Source organism: Seriola dumerili, unplaced genomic scaffold (assembly GCF_002260705.1).
Source record: "Seriola dumerili isolate Sdu_G_001 unplaced genomic scaffold, Sdu_1.0 BDQW01000025.1, whole genome shotgun sequence".
NCBI lineage: Eukaryota > Metazoa > Chordata > Actinopteri > Carangiformes > Carangidae > Seriola > Seriola dumerili.
The window spans coordinates 13,352,673-13,374,696 of record NW_019174280.1 but is presented as its reverse complement, the minus strand read 5'-3'; the positions used below and the strand labels follow the sequence as shown (position 1 = coordinate 13,374,696).

At 40.8% G+C, this 22,024-nt stretch overlaps 1 protein-coding gene across 3 annotated transcripts in view; it reads left to right on the top strand.

Moving 5' to 3' along the window:
- The window catches only part of wasf1 (WAS protein family member 1), a 56,516-nt gene that overhangs the window by 22,460 nt on the left and 12,032 nt on the right, over window positions 1-22,024 (top strand). For all 3 annotated transcript variants that reach the window (XM_022768944.1, XM_022768953.1, XM_022768936.1), the window contains 3 exons: window positions 912-1,046; window positions 12,237-12,390; window positions 16,652-16,769. In XM_022768944.1, coding sequence (XP_022624665.1) covers window positions 912-1,046; window positions 12,237-12,390; window positions 16,652-16,769 — 407 coding nt within the window. The remainder of the gene's footprint in view (window positions 1-911; window positions 1,047-12,236; window positions 12,391-16,651; window positions 16,770-22,024) is intronic.

Sequence of the window (22,024 nt, the reverse complement as noted above, 5' to 3'; positions counted from 1 at the left end):
GTGGAAAGTGTAAGTCTGTCATTCATGACTATTTACAAAGCAAATCTATACATATGCTTCACTGGCAGTCACCTAATTTGCACGATATTTGGTAGTTCCAATGTAAAGCTTTTGTGTTGGCAAGGGTGAGAAAACAGTACATATTGTGCCATATGGTCGTGACTCATATGCTACAGTAGTGTCATATTTATAGAGGCTGAAAGGTCTAATTCAGTTCATGGAGGAAATGGTGTCTGATAATGGAAATTAGCAGGACAGAAATTGGAACGCATACTGAGGTATCATAAACCGGTTTGAAATTTTTTACAGATAATTGAGTTAAAATGTTCCAGTTTTCGTCTTAAGTTTAATCTGTAACTTTGTTTTTCCTCTAACTCTGGTATCACACACCTGTCTCTGGTAAAACATCTCTAGCACTCACATCTCCATCAGAGCAGTCAGCCTGCAACAACAGCTTCCCGGGGGATTTACAATCACAACTGACACAGCATTTCTCCAACTCGGTATCAGTTATCACACATTTTTAAAACCATGTTGCTTGACATAGAAGAAGACCATCACTTCTAGTTGCTATGATTGTGTTTGACAAAGGATTTCAGTTTTCCTTTTTAAAACAAAAGGATTTAGATGTTATAGAGTAGGTAAGCCCCCAGAGTCAGTTGATGTGAAATATAACTAAGACCTTCAATATGTGAATGTGAAAATCTCCAGGGAGTACTGATAAACTGATAAACATTATCATTAATCATCTACTTTAGACAATTAACACATTTTCTCATTATTGCTGGATCTTTTTTTTTTTTTTCATTTTAACACTTTGTTGGTTATTATAGTTGAGTGTAAAATATATTTCAGTGTAAGTGTTTTGTGGCAACGTTTACCAGTGTTTGTTTTCTTGTATGTGTGTGCAGGTAAATATGCAGAAGACCTGTTCGGAGAGCTGTTCAACGAGGCGCACTCCTTCTCCTTCCGGGTCAACTCCCTGCAAGAGCGTGTGGACCGCCTCTCCATCAGTGTCACACAGCTGGACCCCAAAGAGGAGGAATGTGAGTGCTGTAACCACACACACACACACACACACACACACACACACACACACACACACACACACTCTCACTTACACTCTCTCCCTCTCTGATAAACTTTTCCCTCACTCACACCTTAAACTCTCCTGTTTCATCCGTGTGTCTGTTACTCCGCCAAATTGGATGTGTGCGTGGGTTTGAGCTGTGTGATGTCCTCCCCTCCAGTGTTAATGGCTGTTATTAGAGGAACAGGCAGAGAAATGATGGGTGACATTTTTCACCCCCGATAGCACAAACACCAGCCTCTATTAGAAACATTCAGAGGTTCACTTTGCCTGTATCCTCATCTCCCCACGGAAGGCCTTTCCTTTGTGTGGAGAAGTTGGATCTGTGGTCAGCCTGTATCCGTGCCGAGCAATAAGTAAAAGGAATGCGATAATCGTTGAGACTGTCAGGTAAGCCAGGTTATCCTGAAAGAGGGGAGGCAGGATGACAGGGTAGCATAGCTAGAGGAGAGTGCAGTCAATGCAAAGTAAAAAGAGGGAGAATCACAGCAGTGTAATTCCATGCTCCAAGGCGCCATATCGATTCTCTGTGGTCCAGCAATGTGTTTACGGCTTTGCACAATGCTACTCTAACTGCTTCCCTGTCACTGACACAGAGACAGTAAAATGCTCATTGGGCTGTAGTCGCCGCTTATGGCTCTTCTGTGCATACAAGCGCAGGCTTTGATACCTTTTTACAAAGCAGTGAATTGTTTCTTAGTTTTTGCTGAATAATGGGTTTCTGTTTTTAACACAGTCGAGAACGGACCCTTGCAACCGCAGATTACTCACAGATTGTTCATCCTAATCTTCCTTTTTGGTCTGCGCTCCATTTTTTTTTCCACCTCCCCTTTCCTCATGTGATAAAATCTCCTCTACATTCACCCCCTGAATTGGTTTGCACCTTTTTTTCACATTACCTCTCATCTCATTTCCTGCTTCCTCTTCCTCCTCTCTACTCCAGCGCTTCCCCCTCTTCTCTTCACTCTCTCTCTTCACCCTGTCTATATACTGCAGCCGTGCTAATTGAATAATTGTGATCTAATTGTGGAAGTCTGGTGTGCTGGGTTTTCTTCTGGTAAGTGAGTTCATATTATCTTGCAGAGGTTGAAGGTCAAACACAGTGACACACACAGGGCTCACAACCTACCCTGCAGAGAATAAGATATTAACATTTATCTCATTAGATACACATCTACGAACTTTGGTAAATACCCAAACAACAACAAAGCCAGTCTTTTTATTGTGTTTGCAAAAGGCTACTTGTTCATAATCATGCGACGATCCGGTGTTTGGACACAGATTGTGAGTGTATGTGGGTGTGTGCATGTGGTCCTCGGCTTTATCTCCCTCCATAAATAAGAGTGAATTTCCTGCTTTAGCCTTAAGTATTTGCCCGAGAGACAGTGGATAAGGATCAGCTCAGTTGCAGTTGTGTGGTGGTGGTGGTGGGGGTGGCGGGTGGCGGGTGGGGGGGGGTGGTGGAGTGGAGTTGGAGGCTAAGGAGGACAGTAAGAAAGATGGAAGGAAAGAGGGATGGGTGCATAATACAGGGCACTGCAGCAAAAGCAGTGGAGTGTAAAAGGATTGTACCGCAGAATTTTTCTGGGCCAGGTTGAAATGGCCTCCTCTGCAGGTTACACGGATTTTCCACTCAGTTCAACTCCTCCGCGCACATTTAAGACCGAATGAAGTTGTCTTGTAAATGGAAGAACCTGCACTTTGCTCCACTTTCCTCCCTCGCCAATTATTCATTAAAGATTAGAGAAATCAAGTGATCATAATGGCGGGGTAGTGTAGCGGTGGGGATGAGAAAGATGGACAGTCGTGGGAGGGGTTTGTTTCCTGTTAATGCCCCCCCTTCATCCCAGCCCTCTTTACCCTCACGCTCTGTAACACACACCACTGTACACAGCTGTGCAAAGTCTACGCTTTTAGCACAAGCATATGACTTGCCTCGTAAGTGTCTGTGTACATCTGTGGTCGGCCTGAGAAGCGTGAAAGAGAGGGGAATGAGTGCAGGCAGGGATGGGGCCATAAATCAGGACTGTGGAGGGATGACGATTGGAGGATGGGGGTCGGGCAGGATGGAGGAGAAAGAATGAGGACAAAATAAGAATTTCACAGATACTGTCCTCAGAACCCCTCACAAGCTTCTTTGAAGCCCTTTAAAACCCTTAATGACCCATTAAAATTTGGGGACCCGTTGACTGATTACACTCTGTCCAACCGGCCTGAAAATGTGGATCAAAACGTTACAACTTGGAAGCAAAATTGCTGCAGAGATGGTTTCTGATTCACAGCTACATTATGGTTTATATCTGACATTAACTTTTTCATGATGGACGATGTGTAAAATGAATATTGCAGTAATTATCACTGCATTATCTTTGTATAATTGTCGATATTTATTAAAATATTCATGGTTGTAGCATCAATTTAAAATTTATCTTGTTATATAGCAGTTAACTGGATTAATACTGAATTTATTTGATATCGATGTGACCAATATGACTCATTTTTGTAAAATGAAACTCATCATTCACTTGAATGAAAATATGAACCAGGATGAGAATTTTGGTACAGAACAGTTTAACAAAACAGCGATCATCATCATTGTTCCTGTTTAATTTAGAGCAAATTCACACATGAGTAAGCAGTATGGAAGAGCTGTAACTGTATTGTCCTAAAATTACTTACTCACATATATATGCATAACAATAACAATAAAGGTGTCACGGAGAGCCCCCTTATTATGTAATGTAATATTATTACAAACAGCCCTGCAGTATAAACACCTTTGATGAAACCAAGGCTGTAATATCCATTGAAGCTTCTCTCATGTACTAATGGTGAGTGTCTGCTTGTGATCACTGTTCATCTTTGTCAATGCACTTCTCCTGTGTTTGCCATTCATCATGATCTATTAAGACTTTTCCTTTTGAATTTCAATTGATGTATCCGTAATTCGTGCAGTGATCACTGTAATAAATTATGATTAAAAATGCAGCTGCAGAGATGAATGAAGCTAAATTTAAATAGCAGTAGTCAGTGGCAAGAAGTGAACCCTTTGGAATTACCTGCATTATGTAAACAGTTGTCTTAAAATACACCGATCAGCCACAACATTAAAACAGGTACTTGGCTTTAATGTTGTGACTGATGGGTATGTGAGTGCACATACTGTATTGTAAGCTACGACACTTAGGCAAGGCTAATATTAGCTGATACTGTATTTATCATGCTCACTGTTTTTTTAAGCCTACATGCCAATAACAATGCACCGATCGGCCACAACATTAAAACAGGTAACTGGTCTTAATGTTGTGACTTGTCAGTGTATGGTGAGAGCTTCATCAAAGTTACAGTTATGAAGAAATACGATCAATTTTAACTAATGATAATCATTGTATTGTTCTCGTCCATACTGAATGAGTCATTTTAAAGAGTTTAGATATTCATCAGTCCACAGTCAAACTGTCTATAAATGGAGGTGAGTCAGTTCTGTGGCTACTCTCCCGAGAAGTGGGTGTCCAGCTAAGATGACTCAAAAGCAGGATGCTCAGTTAAGATAGAAAAATAAAATAAAAAAAAAGAACCTCAGAGTGACAACTAAAGGCTTAAAGGAATCACTGGACGTGGTTAACATCTCTGTTCATGGGTCTACCATACGCAAATCATGGTGCATGGTTGCATGGAGCATGGTGGCAGGACACCATAGAGAAAGCTGCTGCTTTTCAATAAAACATCATTGTGCAGCTAAAGTTTGCCAAAGAGCAGCTTCACACTCCACAATGCTATTGGGAAAAGGGCACTGCATACCAACATGAAAACATCATCCCAACATTGAAACACAATGGAGGGAGCGTCATGACTTGGGGCTTTGCTGCCTCTGTGCCTCAACAGCTCCACATCATTGGGAGAAATGAATTCCCTGCGATGAATAGACTGCCATAGACAATATAAAGGTATCTTACAGGATAATGTCTCTGTGGCTGTCTGCCAGATTAAAGCTCAGTAGAAGCTGGGTGGGGTAGCAGGACAATGAACATAAAAGTAAATCTACAACAGAACTGCCTGACTTTAAACAAAGAGAATCCACCTTCTGGAGTGGCCCAGTCAGAGCCCAGACCTTAATCCAGTAGAGATGCTGTTGAATGACCTGAAGAGAGCTGTTCACAACACGCATCCTAACGATTTGCCTGAGCTGAAAGTTCAATTGTTTGTGTGTCATTTGCTCAAGCACATTGGGTTTGTGTATAATCATGACTTCGATGAAGATCAGATCAGATCATATTTTACGAACAATTAACTGAAAGATGAGGTTATTCTAAAGGGTTTTTCTTCCCACTGTGTGCCAACTTTTACAATGGTTCAACAAAAGGTGTCAAACAAGATTTCCAGCAGTATACATAATAAACTTAAGCAGATATTTAGTTAACATTTAGTGTATTGAAAAATGTCTCTTTCCACCACATGTAATATAAGATTTGGTTGCATAATTTGTTCCCTCTAGATAGAAATAAATGTTCACAGATGTGATCCTACACATTTATGCTTTTAACCTAACCATGACAGGTACACCGGTGTTTTTACACCCAAGAACTAAATATAAACTTCCCTTCACACTTCAGAAACACTGTGTGGTGATCAGGTATAAAAATCAGTCAGGGTGTACTGTACCTCCTAATCCTCATGCAGGCTCTGCACAGCTACAGCTCTGTTTGGTCACCTCCACAGATACTACACAGTGGTAGTTTCACAGGATTCGAAGATGGTGTCAAAAGACACACTAAAGTGAATTATGTTTTACCTGTCTGGAGGATAAGGGCACAGAATGTGAGATGGTGGACGACATGAACGATGTTTAGCTGAAGGTCACAGAGATGTGAGATGGAGAGATGGCCAGAGTGATGTAAGGCAGTGTCACTGGTGGTGCAGTGGTTGAGGTCAAAAGTGCTTTATCACATGAATTTATGCACACTCAGTCTCATACACACACACACACACACACACACACACACTCACCTGACCTTGCCCATGCACACCCCACTCACCCTTAAGCCTTTAAAGGGTATCGTTCCTTACTTCGCCCTTTAGGCCTTCACCCACCCCACCCACCCCCCCAAACACCTCCTCTATCTGTGTTGTCCTCCCCAGCCCTCTCTCATCTTTCTGATTGATCTCTGTTCCCCCTCCATCTTGTGTGGATGCTATTTGTGTGCTGTCAGGTTCTCTTTCCCCTATCACTCTAGCCAGCCAAACTAATGGCCTGTATCCCCTATTTAATGGCACCGTTATATCACAGCACTGGCTGCAGGCCATTATGGAGAGCCACAAAGCCACCCTGAGTCCCTCTGGCCTCTAACTGTTTCTTTATGTACTTCATAGTCTCTCTCTGTCCCCCTTCCTTTTCTATTAGTCCTTCTGGGTCTCTCTGTTGTCTTTCTATTCCATATTCTTCTTATTCGTCTGTTGCCAGCTGGCAAACAGTTGCTCTGTTTTCTTTAGTTTTCATCTTTTTATTTCTTGTTAACTCTCCTTGACTCTTTTTTTCTGGCACTTGTTACATGCTTATCTTTATCTCACTCTTCATCTATTAAATCTATTCAAATGAGCTTTACCTGCTTGACAGCTAAAAACACAATGTGCATCCTGTATCACTGGACTGTAACAAAACAAACACACCAAACACCTTCCACCACAGACCCCCCCCAGTACTGCGCACCTCTCCCTCCGGTGGATGATGCCGACCCACTCTCACCCCCCCTCCCCCCACTACCCCACTCCACCTGCTTTCTGTCTAGGCCCTAAAAAATCATCAATACCTAACACCCACTTGGGATGATTTTTTTTCCTTTTGTCTATTTCTCTCTCCTTCTTTAGAAGGTCAAAATATGAATCTAGAACAATAAGAAAAATCTGTCAGTTGTTTTGTTCCACTGTAGTATTGTATGTCTTTCTGTTATGTAAAAAAAAAAAGAAATGCATGTGCATACAATATATATAAAGATATTTTAATAAAATTAAAAAAGGTATAAACATATCTAAACTTTCTGCTTCTCTGTGAAGCCCTATATTTGTCGTTCACTATCTGTGACTGGAGTCTGGAGTGGAAGGATGAGTCATTTGCTTAAAAGCATTTAACATTTCAAATGATCATGTTTACAGGTATATATACATCCCAGAGATTCCCAGCAGAAATGTATGTTCAGATGAGAGTCAGTGTTTTAATGTGCTAGTTACACACTCTGCCTACGCACAGGTTTAGGCGAGGAGATGGGTAATTTAAATAAAACACTCTTTTTCAAGGTCAACACTCTGTTAAAGGTCTCATTTCTTTTCATTGTCTCCATTTACAATACTCAGTATACAGGGAAAGAAAAATGTTTTCAGTGCTACAGTATAAATTATAAGAATAGCTGCAATAAAAAAGTACAAAGACAGTAAAGCATTAAGTTGACTAAAATGCCAATTGAAATGCAAACATAAAATGCTCTAATGGTTGAGAATGTAGATAGAAGCATTTTTTTTGAAGAAATGATACCTTCAGTGTCTTTGGGCAGATCAGCAAGTAGGACTATTTTATGGCAATGCTGTATTTTATGCTATTTTTATATTGACGTGATAAAGTACCTTGATTTGTCAGGTATTTAAATGTTCCATTACACCAGAGTTTTATAAGTTATAAGTTTCTCAATTGAACCACTGTAATAAAAATTGGCTATGTCACAGAATATATTGATATCACAATAGAGGATTTTATCTATGTCACCCACTCCTATTTACGCACACAATCAGATGTGTCTTCATGGCCTGTGTCACCATTTGGCAAAAAAAGGGGACATGGGAAAATTTATGCCGCACGGACTCCAACAATTATGCAGCTGTGGAGAGTTGTGACAGTTCAAAAATATCTCTACACAATAACTCATAACACATTAGTGAATACTAATAAAATTTCCAAATAATAATTTCAGATGGTTGGCATAAACTTTATGTATTTTTACAGAGGACAAACAATAAACAAGCTTATAAGCAAAAGAAAGGAGGGTTTGAAAGAGGAGGAAAGCCAGAGTCAGAGAGAGGTAAGAGCAAATCAGGGCTGCAGGGAGATGTGCGCAGGAGGGGAAATATAGGGCAACATTTGCATTGAAGTACAACAGGAGAACGAGCCATGTGTGCATGCTAAAAGACAGCTCGGCCTGTGCCTTTTCTTATCTTCCATGTGTAGGACTGCATCTCTATGAGCGAGGGGATGGAAAGAGGGAAAACTGTTTTCCTGAAAATTTTGAGGGGAGCTGAAGGAGAAGAGGGTAGGGGTGCGTGTGAGTGACAAGAACTTCCTCACCTTTGGTTGAGGGTGTTTTTGCGAGATGCTATCTGTCTGAGAGAAAGATATGAGAGAGAGAGATAAACTATCCACCGTTCGCTTACTGATAAGGAGCTTCACAGGCTAAGATCAGAGGCTGCTGCTGCACCTGGTGCTGCTCGACCTGACACACACACTCGTACGCACACATGCACACACCCTCGCAGTGCCTCACTAACTCACTCATTCTCTCACAAACACATACACTCACATTTTTCTCATTAGCTAAATGTCTTCACTAAATGGGTGTAATTGGTAGCTCGGCTGAATAAATGACATTTTGTAATTAGGATGTAGAACATCATGTTAAGATATCCATCTGTGTGTGTTTGACTGATCCACTCTGTGTGCGTGTGTGTGTGTGTGTGTGCGTTTGTATGCGTGCCTTCTGTGTTTCTGCCCGCATTGATTAGTGCAGTGTGCCTCTCTCAGGGCTGAGTGTTGCTTGGCAGAGGTTTAAAGTCGTCTCACTCTGCATCAAATACATCCTGACACACACTTCTGCACTGGCTCTCTCTTGTTTGTCACTTCTGCACGTACTTGTCACACCATCTGACAGCCCTCTGCTCTCCCTAAATGCACTGGGGCAGCAGGGCACTGTGCTCTTGCTCAACATACAGCATTCAGCAACACCAAATTGACACGCACCGGTTGGCCAGTGGCTACCCCTGGACCCGATATGGGGTTATGTCTGTACAGCATTATAATCTATAGCTCTGTCCTGTATGATTTGTAAGTAGTGAGTAAAGGAGAGCACTTTCCTGTAGTTTATGCTGACCTTGACTCTTGACCTTCCTGTGGCAAGGGGGCAAGGTAAAATGTTTAATGCCCTACAGGGTTAGAGTTAGGGTTACACTAAACCATCAAAAAGAATCATCACTTTAAAGTTCATATCTCCTTTTCCATATCTTCATCCCTTAGCTTGGGGAAAAATCTACTTCAACTTTTTAGATCTCACCATTACTTATCCCTGACATTCCTCTCCTCTGAGATCACTGTGGACAATGAAATTGTCGTGCAACTGTTGCTATGGTTTTGATTTCTGCCCTTCTGTTCATTAGTCACCTCTCTCTGTCTCTGGTCTAGGACCTGAAGTTTGTTATGTTACCCTGAAGTAGCTCCTAAAGTAGCTCCTGGGTATTATTGTTGTAGTTGGGCTATCGTTCATATTGGTAATAGTAAGAATGCACTCACAAGGTAACTGCCGAGATTTGAGACACTGCAGCATCACTAAAAAGGAAGATTGGGCAAGAAACACAAGCAGCAATGATACAGGTTTTAAAGCAACCGATAGATGAGTCAAACTTATTTGGATAAGAAAACATACCTTTCTAAATACCGTAAATACCATTCTTACCATAATTACACACACTGTTCTTGTGTAACCCGATATTTCAGGTCCCTTAACGTTTCCATTTTATCTCCATTTACAGTAGATAATCTAAAAACCAAACTGTATTCTTGTTTACAACCTGCTCTGACAACTTGTTTCTCAACCATCATTGTAGCAATGTCTGTGTTGCTTAGTATTACTTTGAGAAACCTTGCTAATTCCTCAACAACACTAAATAAAGAAAAAAAAGGGAGGCTGTGGCTGAAGATAATTACCGTTTCTACCAGCCTGTACACTACATTTTATAATACAAACGGCCAGGTTTGAAATCTCCTGTTATGCCTTATGGCCCAAAGAGGGATTGTCCACTGGTGCAAAACAGGAAGACATAGATAAAGCTGTCAGAGCTTCTCACAATGGCCGATGAGTGAAAAAAAATCCACTGAAATGTGAGTCTTAGTGAAAATTGAGAAGAAGAAAAAATGCATATGGAACAAGTACTGTGGGCAAATATTTATAACTCTACAGCAGTAAATCCCAGGACTGAATAGAAAATGTAGCACTAAAAATGATGAATACCACCAGTATCAGAGGTGTGGGATGAGCCTGCCAATCATTGTGACCCTCAGCTCAGTTGTTCTCAGACTCACAGTCAAATTTAACATGGACATAAATCACTGTTTAAAAACACTTCATACCACTTGTGCTCTGTTGATTTTAATGACTGATAGAAGCAGGAGGACACAAGAAAACAGAGGGACCACCCTCAGTTTCCTCTTGTGGTTATTTCTGTTTAACGCAGAACAATATGCTGTATACACTCTGTGTTTGTCTGTGTGTCTAAATGGCTGCCAGAGTTTCCCCCCTTGTGTTGTCTGTGAAGCCAAATCAACCCGCTGGCTCTGCTCGGGTTACTGCGCTCCTCATGGGATACCTAACTCATGCCTGTCTGTTTTTCTCATAGAAATCATACTACATGTTTTTATGTGTTTTCGCCATCTCTCTTGTGCTCTTCTACACCACTCCTGCCTCTTTATTTGCATGTTTCCATGTTAGTTTTATCGTCTCTTCATCTATCTGTCCCTCTGCTCTTCAGATTCCCTTCCCTCTGCTTGCCATTTCCTCGTCTGCGTTTCTTGTGAATGTCTCTTTTTATGTCAGCTCCTACTCTTTGTTTTATTGTCAGAGCCTTTTCTCTCGGTCTCTGTCCGTCCCCTGTTTCCATTACCCTACCTCTGTTGTGTCCATGCAGTTTTATTAGCTCCCTCTTGCATTCTCTGGCCTTACTTCTCTCTCCCAGAGCGTTACTTACCAAACCTTGGCTCCCTGATAGTGTTTGTTAATGATGATACTTCAGTGCCTCGGGTGGCTGCCGCCCCCCCCCCAAAAAAAAAAAAAACCCACCTCTGAGAGTGTATAGAAGTCATTATCAAGCTGTATTGCTGCAATGTAGAGGACCAGGTTGCTCTATATGGTTCTTTCTGGGCTTTTTATACAGTAAAATTGCTTTATTTGTTTGTTTGTTTCATTAAGGCAAATGTTGTTTTCTTTGCTTGGTTTTAAGGAGCTCTACAGTACTTCCTGTAGGTTATAGGTTGGTGTTAGATTCTGTGGCGTCATATTGTTTTTTGTTCGGTTAAAAAGCTAATAACAGAGGACTATAACAATACTTTTTCTGTATGCCACATGACTTTTCTTCAGTCTTCCCCTGGGCAGCAGTAAAGTGTATCCATTTGTCACTCCCTCATGTATAATTCAGATCTGGTTGCAACGCTCTGGATGTCTTTCCAAGACCATGCCGTTTTTAACTTGGCCTGACCAGATTGAGGGTTAGCATAGTTGTTTTTCCTCTTCCCCCTCAGCCATTTCTCCAACCTGTTCTTCTGAAAAGCTTCAGCCGTGCAGCATTGATTTCCTCCCATTATTCCAAAAATGTCGTTCTTGTATGAAAGAAGGACAATTAGTCCCACAGCCTCTGACAGATGACCTTAGTCCTGCCCAACTTATCTTAGCTTAACTTAGCTCAGCTGTCATGTGTTGATTTGCTTTGGGGGAAATTGAAATCAGCCAATTAGGACACCAATGTAATGTGAGCCCAAGGGAGGGTGATTAGTGGTTTCTAATAGGTTTAGTGCTCCGTAATGATGATTGCGACTGTTTGAGTGATGATGTCAGTGTCGGTTTTGATTGCGATAATGATGAGATGGAGTCAAATGCTAATCATTGCCTTCATCAGAGACATGGGAGAAAATGAGAGTGTGTAGGTGGAAGTGTATGTGAGCCAAGGGAGCATACAACCAGGGAGCAACAAGCATAACTTTCGTCCTCCGTATCCATTACACACCTCGCACACATAGTGTACATTTATCACATATTCCACAGGGAACCTGACGAAATAACAATGACTTCTCATCTTCCCCTCTGTCTTCCCCTCCCTCTCCATCCTCCCATCCTTCCCTCAGTGTCTCTTCAGGATATTACCATGAGAAAGGCTTTCAGGAGTTCCACTATTCAGGACCAGCAGCTGTTCGACCGCACGTCGCTGCCCATCCCACTGCAGGAGACCTTCCAGACCTGCGAGCAGCCGCCGCCCCTCAACATCCTCACGCCCTACAGGTCTGACTCCAGTCACTGACTTTAAGTTACTGCAAAGAACTTTGAATCTACGGCTGTGCTGAGACATTTTAAGAACCTCACTCAGTGGTGTAGTGGTTAAGAAAACAAATGTGTTAGCAACATATTTTCTTTATGTTAAAATTACATTGTGATATTTTGAAAAGAGAAACCTCATGTCACTGCAACTGCAAGTTGACTGAATGACTGAGTAGCAGCCCAGCATGATGCTAACTACACTGACCCTCACATACATTAGCCCTTTTCCAATCTCTTGTCTTGGAGATGGGAAAAGTGAACACATTAGTATGTTATTGATACACACAAAGAAAGAATGATTGCTCCCCACTGTTTTAACAAAAAAATACCTAAATGGCCTTAAATTCTGGCTTTTATTCGACCTCTTGACAGTAGTGCACCATACGGAGGCAATACAAAAGCCTTTTTAGTGCATCTCTGAGAGCACCCAGATGTGTTTGGTTATATTATTACAGGCATACTTGTGCCTTTTTCACACCAGGCGTCTCTCTTGGCTCTTGAGGTTGAGCCGGGCGAGCAGAGCGATAGAAGGAGTCATCTGAAGATGAATAATCCATAAAAAGCTCTGCTGGCCAGCACCCCCCCCCCACTTTTATTTCTCTGCTTTCTCACCCTGCTGGTTTCTCACTCTTTTTTTTCCCTACTCTCACTTCGTTTTTTTCCCACCTCCAGCATCTTACATGACCCTTCTCTGGCTCATACTGTCATCCTGACCGAGCCACCTGAAGAAGGTTTCAGGCCAAACGCAATCTCTTTACTTTCTGTGTGTGTGTTTAGACACATACTCATGCACTGTACGGAGACAGATGCAGGTGTAGGCTGTGGTATTTAAATCTGTTGTGGGCATGTTTTTAACCTCTGGGCTTTGACATGGCCTCAACCAACCAAAAGGCAGGTGTGGGCGACGGACGATGATATCCGTGATCGACGATCATCAGAACAATCGCCGATTGGTCACGCCTTTTCAAATTTCAAGGCGATATTTGACTTGTTTTCCCATTGATATAATAACTTATTATATGTAGAATTAAATTAATACTAAGCTGAATTTGCCTGCCACAGTTTAACGTATATAACCACATATAACTGATGCTTGCAACATGCCTGCACACACTCTCTGATCGACTGATTGTAACGAAGCGTTTTTGCAAATACATGTTGAAACTTATTTTGTAAAAATTCATATTCGGTGTCTCTCCATACAGATACAACATAGGCCTACAACAGTGCTACTACAACACAGACCAAAACAACAACAACAATAACAAGGTCTATAAAACACAGAAACTCAGTAATACAAATGCATTGCAATAGCTCACAATAATGCCATAGCTTTGCAATACACACGTCCAAAAGCCCATTGCGCACGACACACAAGAACATATCCAATTATGCATATTTCTTTTCAACAAAGGTATATTGGTGATGTTTTAAATTATTAAATTGTTAACTGCTCAGCAGCAGCTTACAATACTGCACCATCAAATGTATGCTTCTAGACAATCATATCGTCTATGGGCATTTTCAAAAGCTGACAATAGGATTATCGGACTATGGTTAAGATTGTACCATCCCTGTTGAAATGTCCAAAACCCAAAGATATTTACATACCTACTTTTGTAAGACAGAAAAGTGGGAAATATTCACATTTCAGAAAAGCAGAACCAGCTAATTTTTTGAGACTTTTGAAACAATTAATTTGTTGCAATTAAATTTCTGTCAGTCAATTAAATGATTAAATGTTTCAGCTCTAACTTATATTCTGCCAGAGACCGTTGAAGAAGAACAAGCACAGCAAATCATCACTGGATTAAAAAGAAAAGGTCATAATGTGACATATTCTGCTCACTTTGCTGTTTCTTCTTCAATGAGTGAATGAATTTTAGTTTCCACTCCATGCAGTTCTGATCCCAGAGCTGATTTTGTTCATCAGCACTGAATGGCTGATTGGGATTATCATGGGTGATGGTTTCATTCTTATGATTCATAATTTAAGATACTGTACTTTGATCTTTTCACTTGCTTTGCCATTCATTCTCTCCCCATCTTACATCCTCACGCCTTCTTTTGCTTTTACTCTCTCTTCGAATTTTTTTTTCTCCTCTCTTTCCTATTGTATCTCCTCCCCTCACATCACAGCACATCACACCAGGAGGCTCCCTGGGATCGAGCACACACACAAACACACACCTCAAATATACACACCATGCATAATCATTTACACACTTGAACGCTTGAATACTACCCACAGCCCACACACACACACACACACACACACACACACACACACACACACACACACACACACACACTACAGTGGTTGTCTGTCCACCCTTGCCTTTTCCCATTATTTAATTCAGTTTTCTTCCCTTTGTTGTGTTGCATACCATTAAACTTTCCACTCCTGTCTTTTGAAGCTTTTCTTTTTCATGCTCTGTGTTCTTGCTCTTATCGGTGTCATCACCAAATAATTGCCTCCCAAAGCATCGCAGACACTGGATGAGGGCAGCTGCACACGAGTTCAAGTTGGGGTTCAAAGTTGAATTTAAACCACTGAATGGTCCGGATGCATCAAATATTTCTTTGTATTATTTTGAAGTTTAAAGGCAGACTTGAAACGTCCTTTTACGTGCAGATAAACACTCATGAAAAACTGTTTGTCTTCTGAGGGAGATGCTGTTAAAAATTTGCACCGCACAACTAAAGAGTTTATCCTTACTCATTTGCAGAAACTGTATATAAAGAGAGAGGTTGTTTAAATAGGAGAATTAGCATCACCAGTTGTTTATCTCTATACGCTCAACTCACACAGATTTATTTGCCTGTTCTTTTGGAAACTTTTGGGAAATTTGTTAAACTTGTTCTACATTTCAATGGGAAGCTAGATGTTGCTTATAGGTGATATGTGTGTGTTTGCACATGGAAAATATAATATTGTGTTGATCTGTGACTCAGATTTTTGGACTTTAGCAACTGAGATTTTTTCCATTTTGCATTCATTTGCAGTTCCATTGGAGGAACTAAGAACTAAATTAAATTTTTCTATAATGGTTAAAGCTGTAAAAAAGAAGTTATAAAAATAACTGCCCTACTCCGGAGTACTTAGAAAGGTGATTAATCAAACAGATCTGGCAGCTTCTGTACAGCTTTATTCACAAAATAAGCAAATTTGAATATAATTGGGTCCCAATGCTGCGGCCTTTGACAGACCTCTGATTTATTGCATACATCAATCTGTTTTAAATAATGTACATGGAAAGAAAGACGTTTAAAAACTGTCGAAGGAAGAGAATGACATCAGCGAGGCTTATGCCCATGTTGGTATGAAATGACATTTCCGGACAGCATGTGTGGGCATTTCTGCTTGATCATTTCATTGTCAAGATAACTTTCTTTGATGTGATAACTACCTGCATCTTTTTTTCGTTTCCCTCCCCATCATCATGGCGCCGTTCCCTCCAGTGAGCGCCAACCACAAAGGTCTCTGTAATGAAAGCAAGGAGGAAAGAGAACAGAGCAGAGTTCAGAGGGAATGAATGATAAAGCAGGACACTAGCTATTATTCATGACAAAGGGTAAACAGATATGATTTTATGAAGGAAAGCAGACTAAGACAGGCAAGGACAGGAGTCAGGAAAAGAAACCTGATTATTATCAAACAAGGCCTTTACTCCCAGTTTCTCAGTTGTCCATATTTTACAGCTGTCAGTCTGCTTCATTCATTTTAACTGACAAAGTAACCAATAGGTATAATAAAGAGGAAAGATGACGTTACCCTTCAAATGTCTTCAAATGTGAAATATGAAAACTAACATACTGTAAATGGTTTTTCTCCATAAAATATTAATAGTTCTAAATACCTGGTGGTGATATCTTCAAATGCCTTGTCTTGTTCGACCAACAGTCCAAAATCCAAAGATACTCAGCTTACTATGATGTAAAGAACAGCAGCAAATATTCATATTTTAGGAGCTGAGACAGCAAATGTTTGGCATTATTGCTTTAAAAATAACAAGAGCATTTATTTATCAAAACAGCTGCAGATTCATTTTCCACTAAATTAATTTCACTAATCATTATCACCCAAAGGTTTTTAGTTATTAGTTAATTTTTTTCACAACATGTATGTTTTTATTTGGTTGTAATTTAGCGTCTTTGAAGGAAGAGAACTACATCTCCAGAATACCAAGCAAAATGTAATGAGTTTCCTTTTGTCCGTCCACAGGGACGATGGGAAGGAGGGTCTTAAGTTCTACACCAATCCATCCTACTTCTTTGACCTGTGGAGAGAGAAGATGCTGCAGGACACGGAGGACAAGAGGAAGGAGAGGCGGAAACAGAAGGTAAGTCTTGAGAATTACCAGCACAGGGCCCTGACAGTGCACATTTTAGTTTTTGTTCATGCGTCAGTTGAGGACGGCGTCGACGAGTTGCAGCAATAGACCGAGCTGTTTGTGAGACACGAAGTGAGAGTGACCAAGAGGCTTCCTGAATTCTCTGTAGCTACAGATTGACGTGTCCTGCTTGAATAAACTGACAATGTGATTCACTGACAGATTCACAGGCCTGGCTTCGTACCATGTAGTCTAATGCATTAATTAGCCAGCACTCATAGATTAATCAACTCTTCCTCTAGTCAACCCTCTTAGTTATTACTTGTGCGATCATTACATCTAATTAATGGGAGCATCTGCTGTTCACTTGCCCCCGCACCGTGCGTCATCTCTCTGCCTCTTGACACACACACACACACATACACACACACACACACACACACGTACCCTCAAGAGGACGATCTGCACACACACATGCAGTCTGATGAGCTTGTGTGTGTTTAATTTTGATTAACACAGACACACACCAATTAGATTAAAAGAGCTCTTTCACATCCATAGAATGCTCCGCTCTGACCCAGCCCACACCAACCCCCGCCCCCCTATCCTACTCAAAATAGAGGGGTTTCCCACCCTCACAACCAGGAGCTCTAATCAGCACCAGCTTCCATTTCGCTGCATGGGAAGCAGGGCATGCTCCATATTTTGCCCCCTCGCAGTCAATCAAAGCTCATTACAGTCATGTCAATGAGGAATAAGGAGAGTGATTTTTGCACAGAGGGCTCATGTGAATGAAGAGGTTGGTTGTGAGTGTTTTAATGATGGTGGGAACAGTGCAGAGAGGGCAGAGGGCGAGTTTAGCCAAGAATTAGTTGGAAGGATGGAGAGAAATTAATGATATTTATATGTTGCTGTTTTGTAGCTTAGTATTCATCAGCTTTATAATAACAAAAGACACATACATGGGTTCTTTTGTTCTAAATGTAAAATAATACACAAAGCTCATTTGCAACAGTAAACAGACCTTATTTACTTCAGAGGGTTAGGTTGATGCGACCGCTTGTAGCCAAAGCTCATTCCAGTGATTTCATTCTAATTAAAGCCCCGGGTGGGCTCAGCTTGTAAAGCCTTGCTCATTTCCCTCTTCACCACACTGGCAGTTAGACAGACCCCATGGAAAGGCCTAGAAGACATTCACAGGGAGAGCAGGATGGATTAGAAGGATTATGCACACATATTTGTTGGTTTGTGTAACCATCATGGCAGATAAATGGTCTGAATGAGGATCAGGGTAAATACAGTGTGGAGAAGTTATGTGTGTGTTTATGGAAAGCATGCAGAATCAGTCACTGAAAGGGTGAGGAGTGGAAAATAAGAGTTATGCACACATACATGCACACGCACATATATACGCTCAAATGGGTGAAATTGAGTGTGTAAAGCATTGATAGATTTACACTTCATCAGTTCGCTCATTGAGTGATTCTGCCACATCATCTTAATGTGCTTCAGTCATGGTTTTCATGAAGTGTGTGTGTATGTGTGTGTGTGTGTGTGTGTGTGTGTGTGTGTGTTGCTGTAATTATGTATGCCCTTTGTACTCTGCCTTATTATTTCACTAGTAGATTACAGACATCCATATCATTCTTTGCCTTTAAACTTCTAAATATTTTTCACAATGACAGATTTACCATTGTGAACTTGGACACACACACACACACACACACACACACACACACACACACACACACACACACACACACACACACACACACACACACACAGGCACTGATATGGACAGACAAATGCTTAAAAGGATCCAAATCGACCATGATCTACCATGCAGCTGCGGCGTCGAGGGCCTGACAGGCCGCGCCAGCTGTCAGTCAGTGTGAAGCTATCTGAGATTGGCTGCCAACACATTTTGTGCCGTGACAGGCAATGTTCCAGCTCTCTCCCTCACTCTCTCTCCTCCTCAAAGTCTGTCCTTCAGCCTTCACTCTTACTTGTTCATCTCCTGCTCATGTTAATTTCGTTTTTTTTTTTGTTTGTTTGTTTTTTTTGCAGCTTCATATTATGAGTTAGAGAAATATGGTCAAAATTGATATTACAATCCTAATAAGAAGATTTTTTAGATATGATTAAATAAAAACAAAGGGAAAAATAAAGGATTCAAGGCTCAATGGGAAACATACATTGAAGCCTTAGCCTAGAAAATATATGTATGAACACATGCATGGCTGCAGCAATTTCTAATGTAGAAGAAAAGTAATGACACTTCAGATAGAAGTTCCTGTGTGTTCAATAAATATACATCAGCTCTTATCTGGAGAGAACTGAAGCTTTGTGTAGCTGACTCTAAAAGTTTTTCTAAATACATCACCCCTTGAATCCACTGGACCAGGAAAAGAGTTTTGGATGCCTTCCAGTGAGTAGCAGGAGCAATTGAATTCAGCCGATGCACAGGGAGGCACAGTCCAAGAGTTCAGGTCAAAGTTTCTTACACCACAGAGGAATGACCGCAAATCAAATATTTTAGCTCAGGGCATTGAAGGAACAGATATGATAGAGAGGTATAATTTACACACTTTGAACAGTACAAGTAGTTAGATGTACAATACCTCCTGTCCAACGGTTTTTCAGAGATTTACTCTAAAATAGATCCTCAAGTAACCTTGACATTTTCTTCATTTCCTTCCAAGTCTTAGTACACCTCCATTTATCTAGCTGTTTTTTAAATTTACATAATCCAATGTCTCTGTGTTTCTGATATGAAAGCGTAGAACAACTAAACAACTGGACTTGATTCGTCCAGCAGCCGAACAAACTTATGACGTTCTTTCTCCAATAGAAATGAAATATTGTTCAGAAAGTTTGTGCAAACACTCCTGCAGAAGTTGAATGGAGACTGTGCTGCTCTTCCATCATATGAAGTCTATTCTGCTTTCCTCTAATGTTTTGGATTTTAAGATGAGTCCCATGACCAACTCATCTTACTTCCAATAGATGAGTTTCTCACTGTTCTTGGGCCAACTGTTGCATTAGCTTTCAAGGCTCCATTTACTTCCACTGCAGCAGGAAAACTAACCAGTTTCTTTATCCCTGAAACAGTTTTTGGTGACCTATCTTCTGAACAGCTGAACTGCTGAAATTTCAATAAAAACTAGAGAAATGGGATTGTTCTAACACCTTTGACCGGTAGTGTATATTCTAATGGAGGGTTAGGGATTCAAAGTCTCGATGCAAAGTTGTATGAAAAAGTAAAAATGTTCCTCTCAGTATAAAAGCCTAGTATGAGAAGAAAAAAAGGCTTTCATCCATGGCAGAGTAAAAATGTGGAATCAGTGTGTGGAAATTGAAAGACGTGGTTGAAAGTAACAGCAGAGAAGCTGCTTGAATGCTGGCACTTTATCCTCTGCTTCATCTTATTCGACCAGCACACATTTTCTCAATGAGTCATGTCACTGATAGTTAGTTACACTACATTACAAACAGGCACACACACAGATTAGCAGCCGGTGATAAATGAAGAGCAGCACAGGATAGAGGGAGAGGGGAAAAGAAACCCGCAGTGTCCTAATCTGATTAGCTCCTGTGTTAGCCTCAGCCTCACTGGATTAGCAGTAGACTATGTGCTGAGCCAGTCAGGGAGAGACAGAGCAAATTAGAGAAAAGTCCCAGGGACACATGAGAAAAAGAAGACAGAAGAGAAAGTTGGCAAGATAGTGGGAAGAGAGAAACAAAACATCTCTATGAGATCAATGTTTGAGTCGACACTACATCAATGTTTGTCTTTAGCATTTGGCTCCCCTGTGGAGAATCCCCTATGGCTCTTCCTCTCCTATTCCCATCTCATTATAGCACTCACAAGCATCTTAATGGGTAACACTGACAATTAAATTTCAGCCTGTTTTTTTCTTACTTAATATACTAAATCAGGAATAAATGTTTTCGAATTTGCTTTGGCTAAAAAGTATCGGTGCTAGTCCTCATGCTAATGCATGCTAATGAAACAACTTGATTCATTGACGTACGACATTACCATACGTTAAAGTGTCATAAGATTACAGGAGCTTAAATCAACTAAATAATGAAGGAGAACAGCCCAAGTTGTTTGTTTGGGTCAGTAAAATCTGATTTTTTGTTTACAAGGAGTTAATTACAACAAAAAGCCTCTTGTTTGTGTTTTTTTGTAACGCTCATGGGATACACACATAATCTTCTTGTGAGTGCTTAAAATTAAGAAAGGCAAAATATCTTTGTGCTGTATGTATCTGCTGAGCATGAAAATTAAACATAACAAGAGAACTTTGAAACTTTTTAGTTATTAAGATTTTTGCTATAAAGCCCTTTTTGATCACATAACTGTGAAAGACTCTTCAGACTGTCGAATTAAGCCACACATGATGGTCATGAGTGTCGTTACAGACTCGTTTGTGCAGCTATTTTCACCACAGCTTTGAAAAAATTAATATACAGTATCCATTTCTGCCATATATGTCGTACCAGATGTCATTCAGCTTGTTCTTATGAAAGTTTCTAGGGTTGGATGCATCACAAAAAAGCCAGTTTTAGGTCTGACCTGACGGAGGTCTTTTTCACATCTAAAGCTTTTCAGTTCATCACTAAAAGCTTGTGTAGGTTGTGTTTTTTTTTTCTACTAGAGCCAAAAGCTGCTGTAAATACCATGAAATACCAAGAAGACGTCTCCCTGCATCCTCACTGCAAACGTACATGTGGTAGCAGTAAGCAACGAGCGTCACGTCTCCATCATTTAACAGCTTTCTGATACAAATTTACATTAAATTCCCCTCCCCACAAAAGTCACTCAATCCTTTTTACCCCACTTGCTGCGGTTGCCCTGGCAACCACTCCAGTCCATTCGAGAGAGTGAGACAGCAGGCTTGGAGCGGTGAGACGCAGAGATGGAGCGAGGCCGACACCCTGAACGGTGCCCTGCTACGGGCCACAGCAGCTGCACACATCCGAGGCTGCTCCGCTGTCAACACAGACACACTGAGCCGTTTGTGTGAGGCTGGGAACAGTTCACCTCTGGGGGATATTTGAAGTGGGAGATCGAAAGGGATCTGTGAACTACAGTAGACAGAAGAAAAAAAAAAGAATGACTTTTATCCAGACTATGGCAGACAGAGTGTTAGAGCTGAATGTGCAGATTCTTTATTGTTCAGACATTTCAGCATAATGCAATTAAATTGAGAAATTGATTTCATGTTAAATGCCGACATTTCAAATTGATGTTTTGG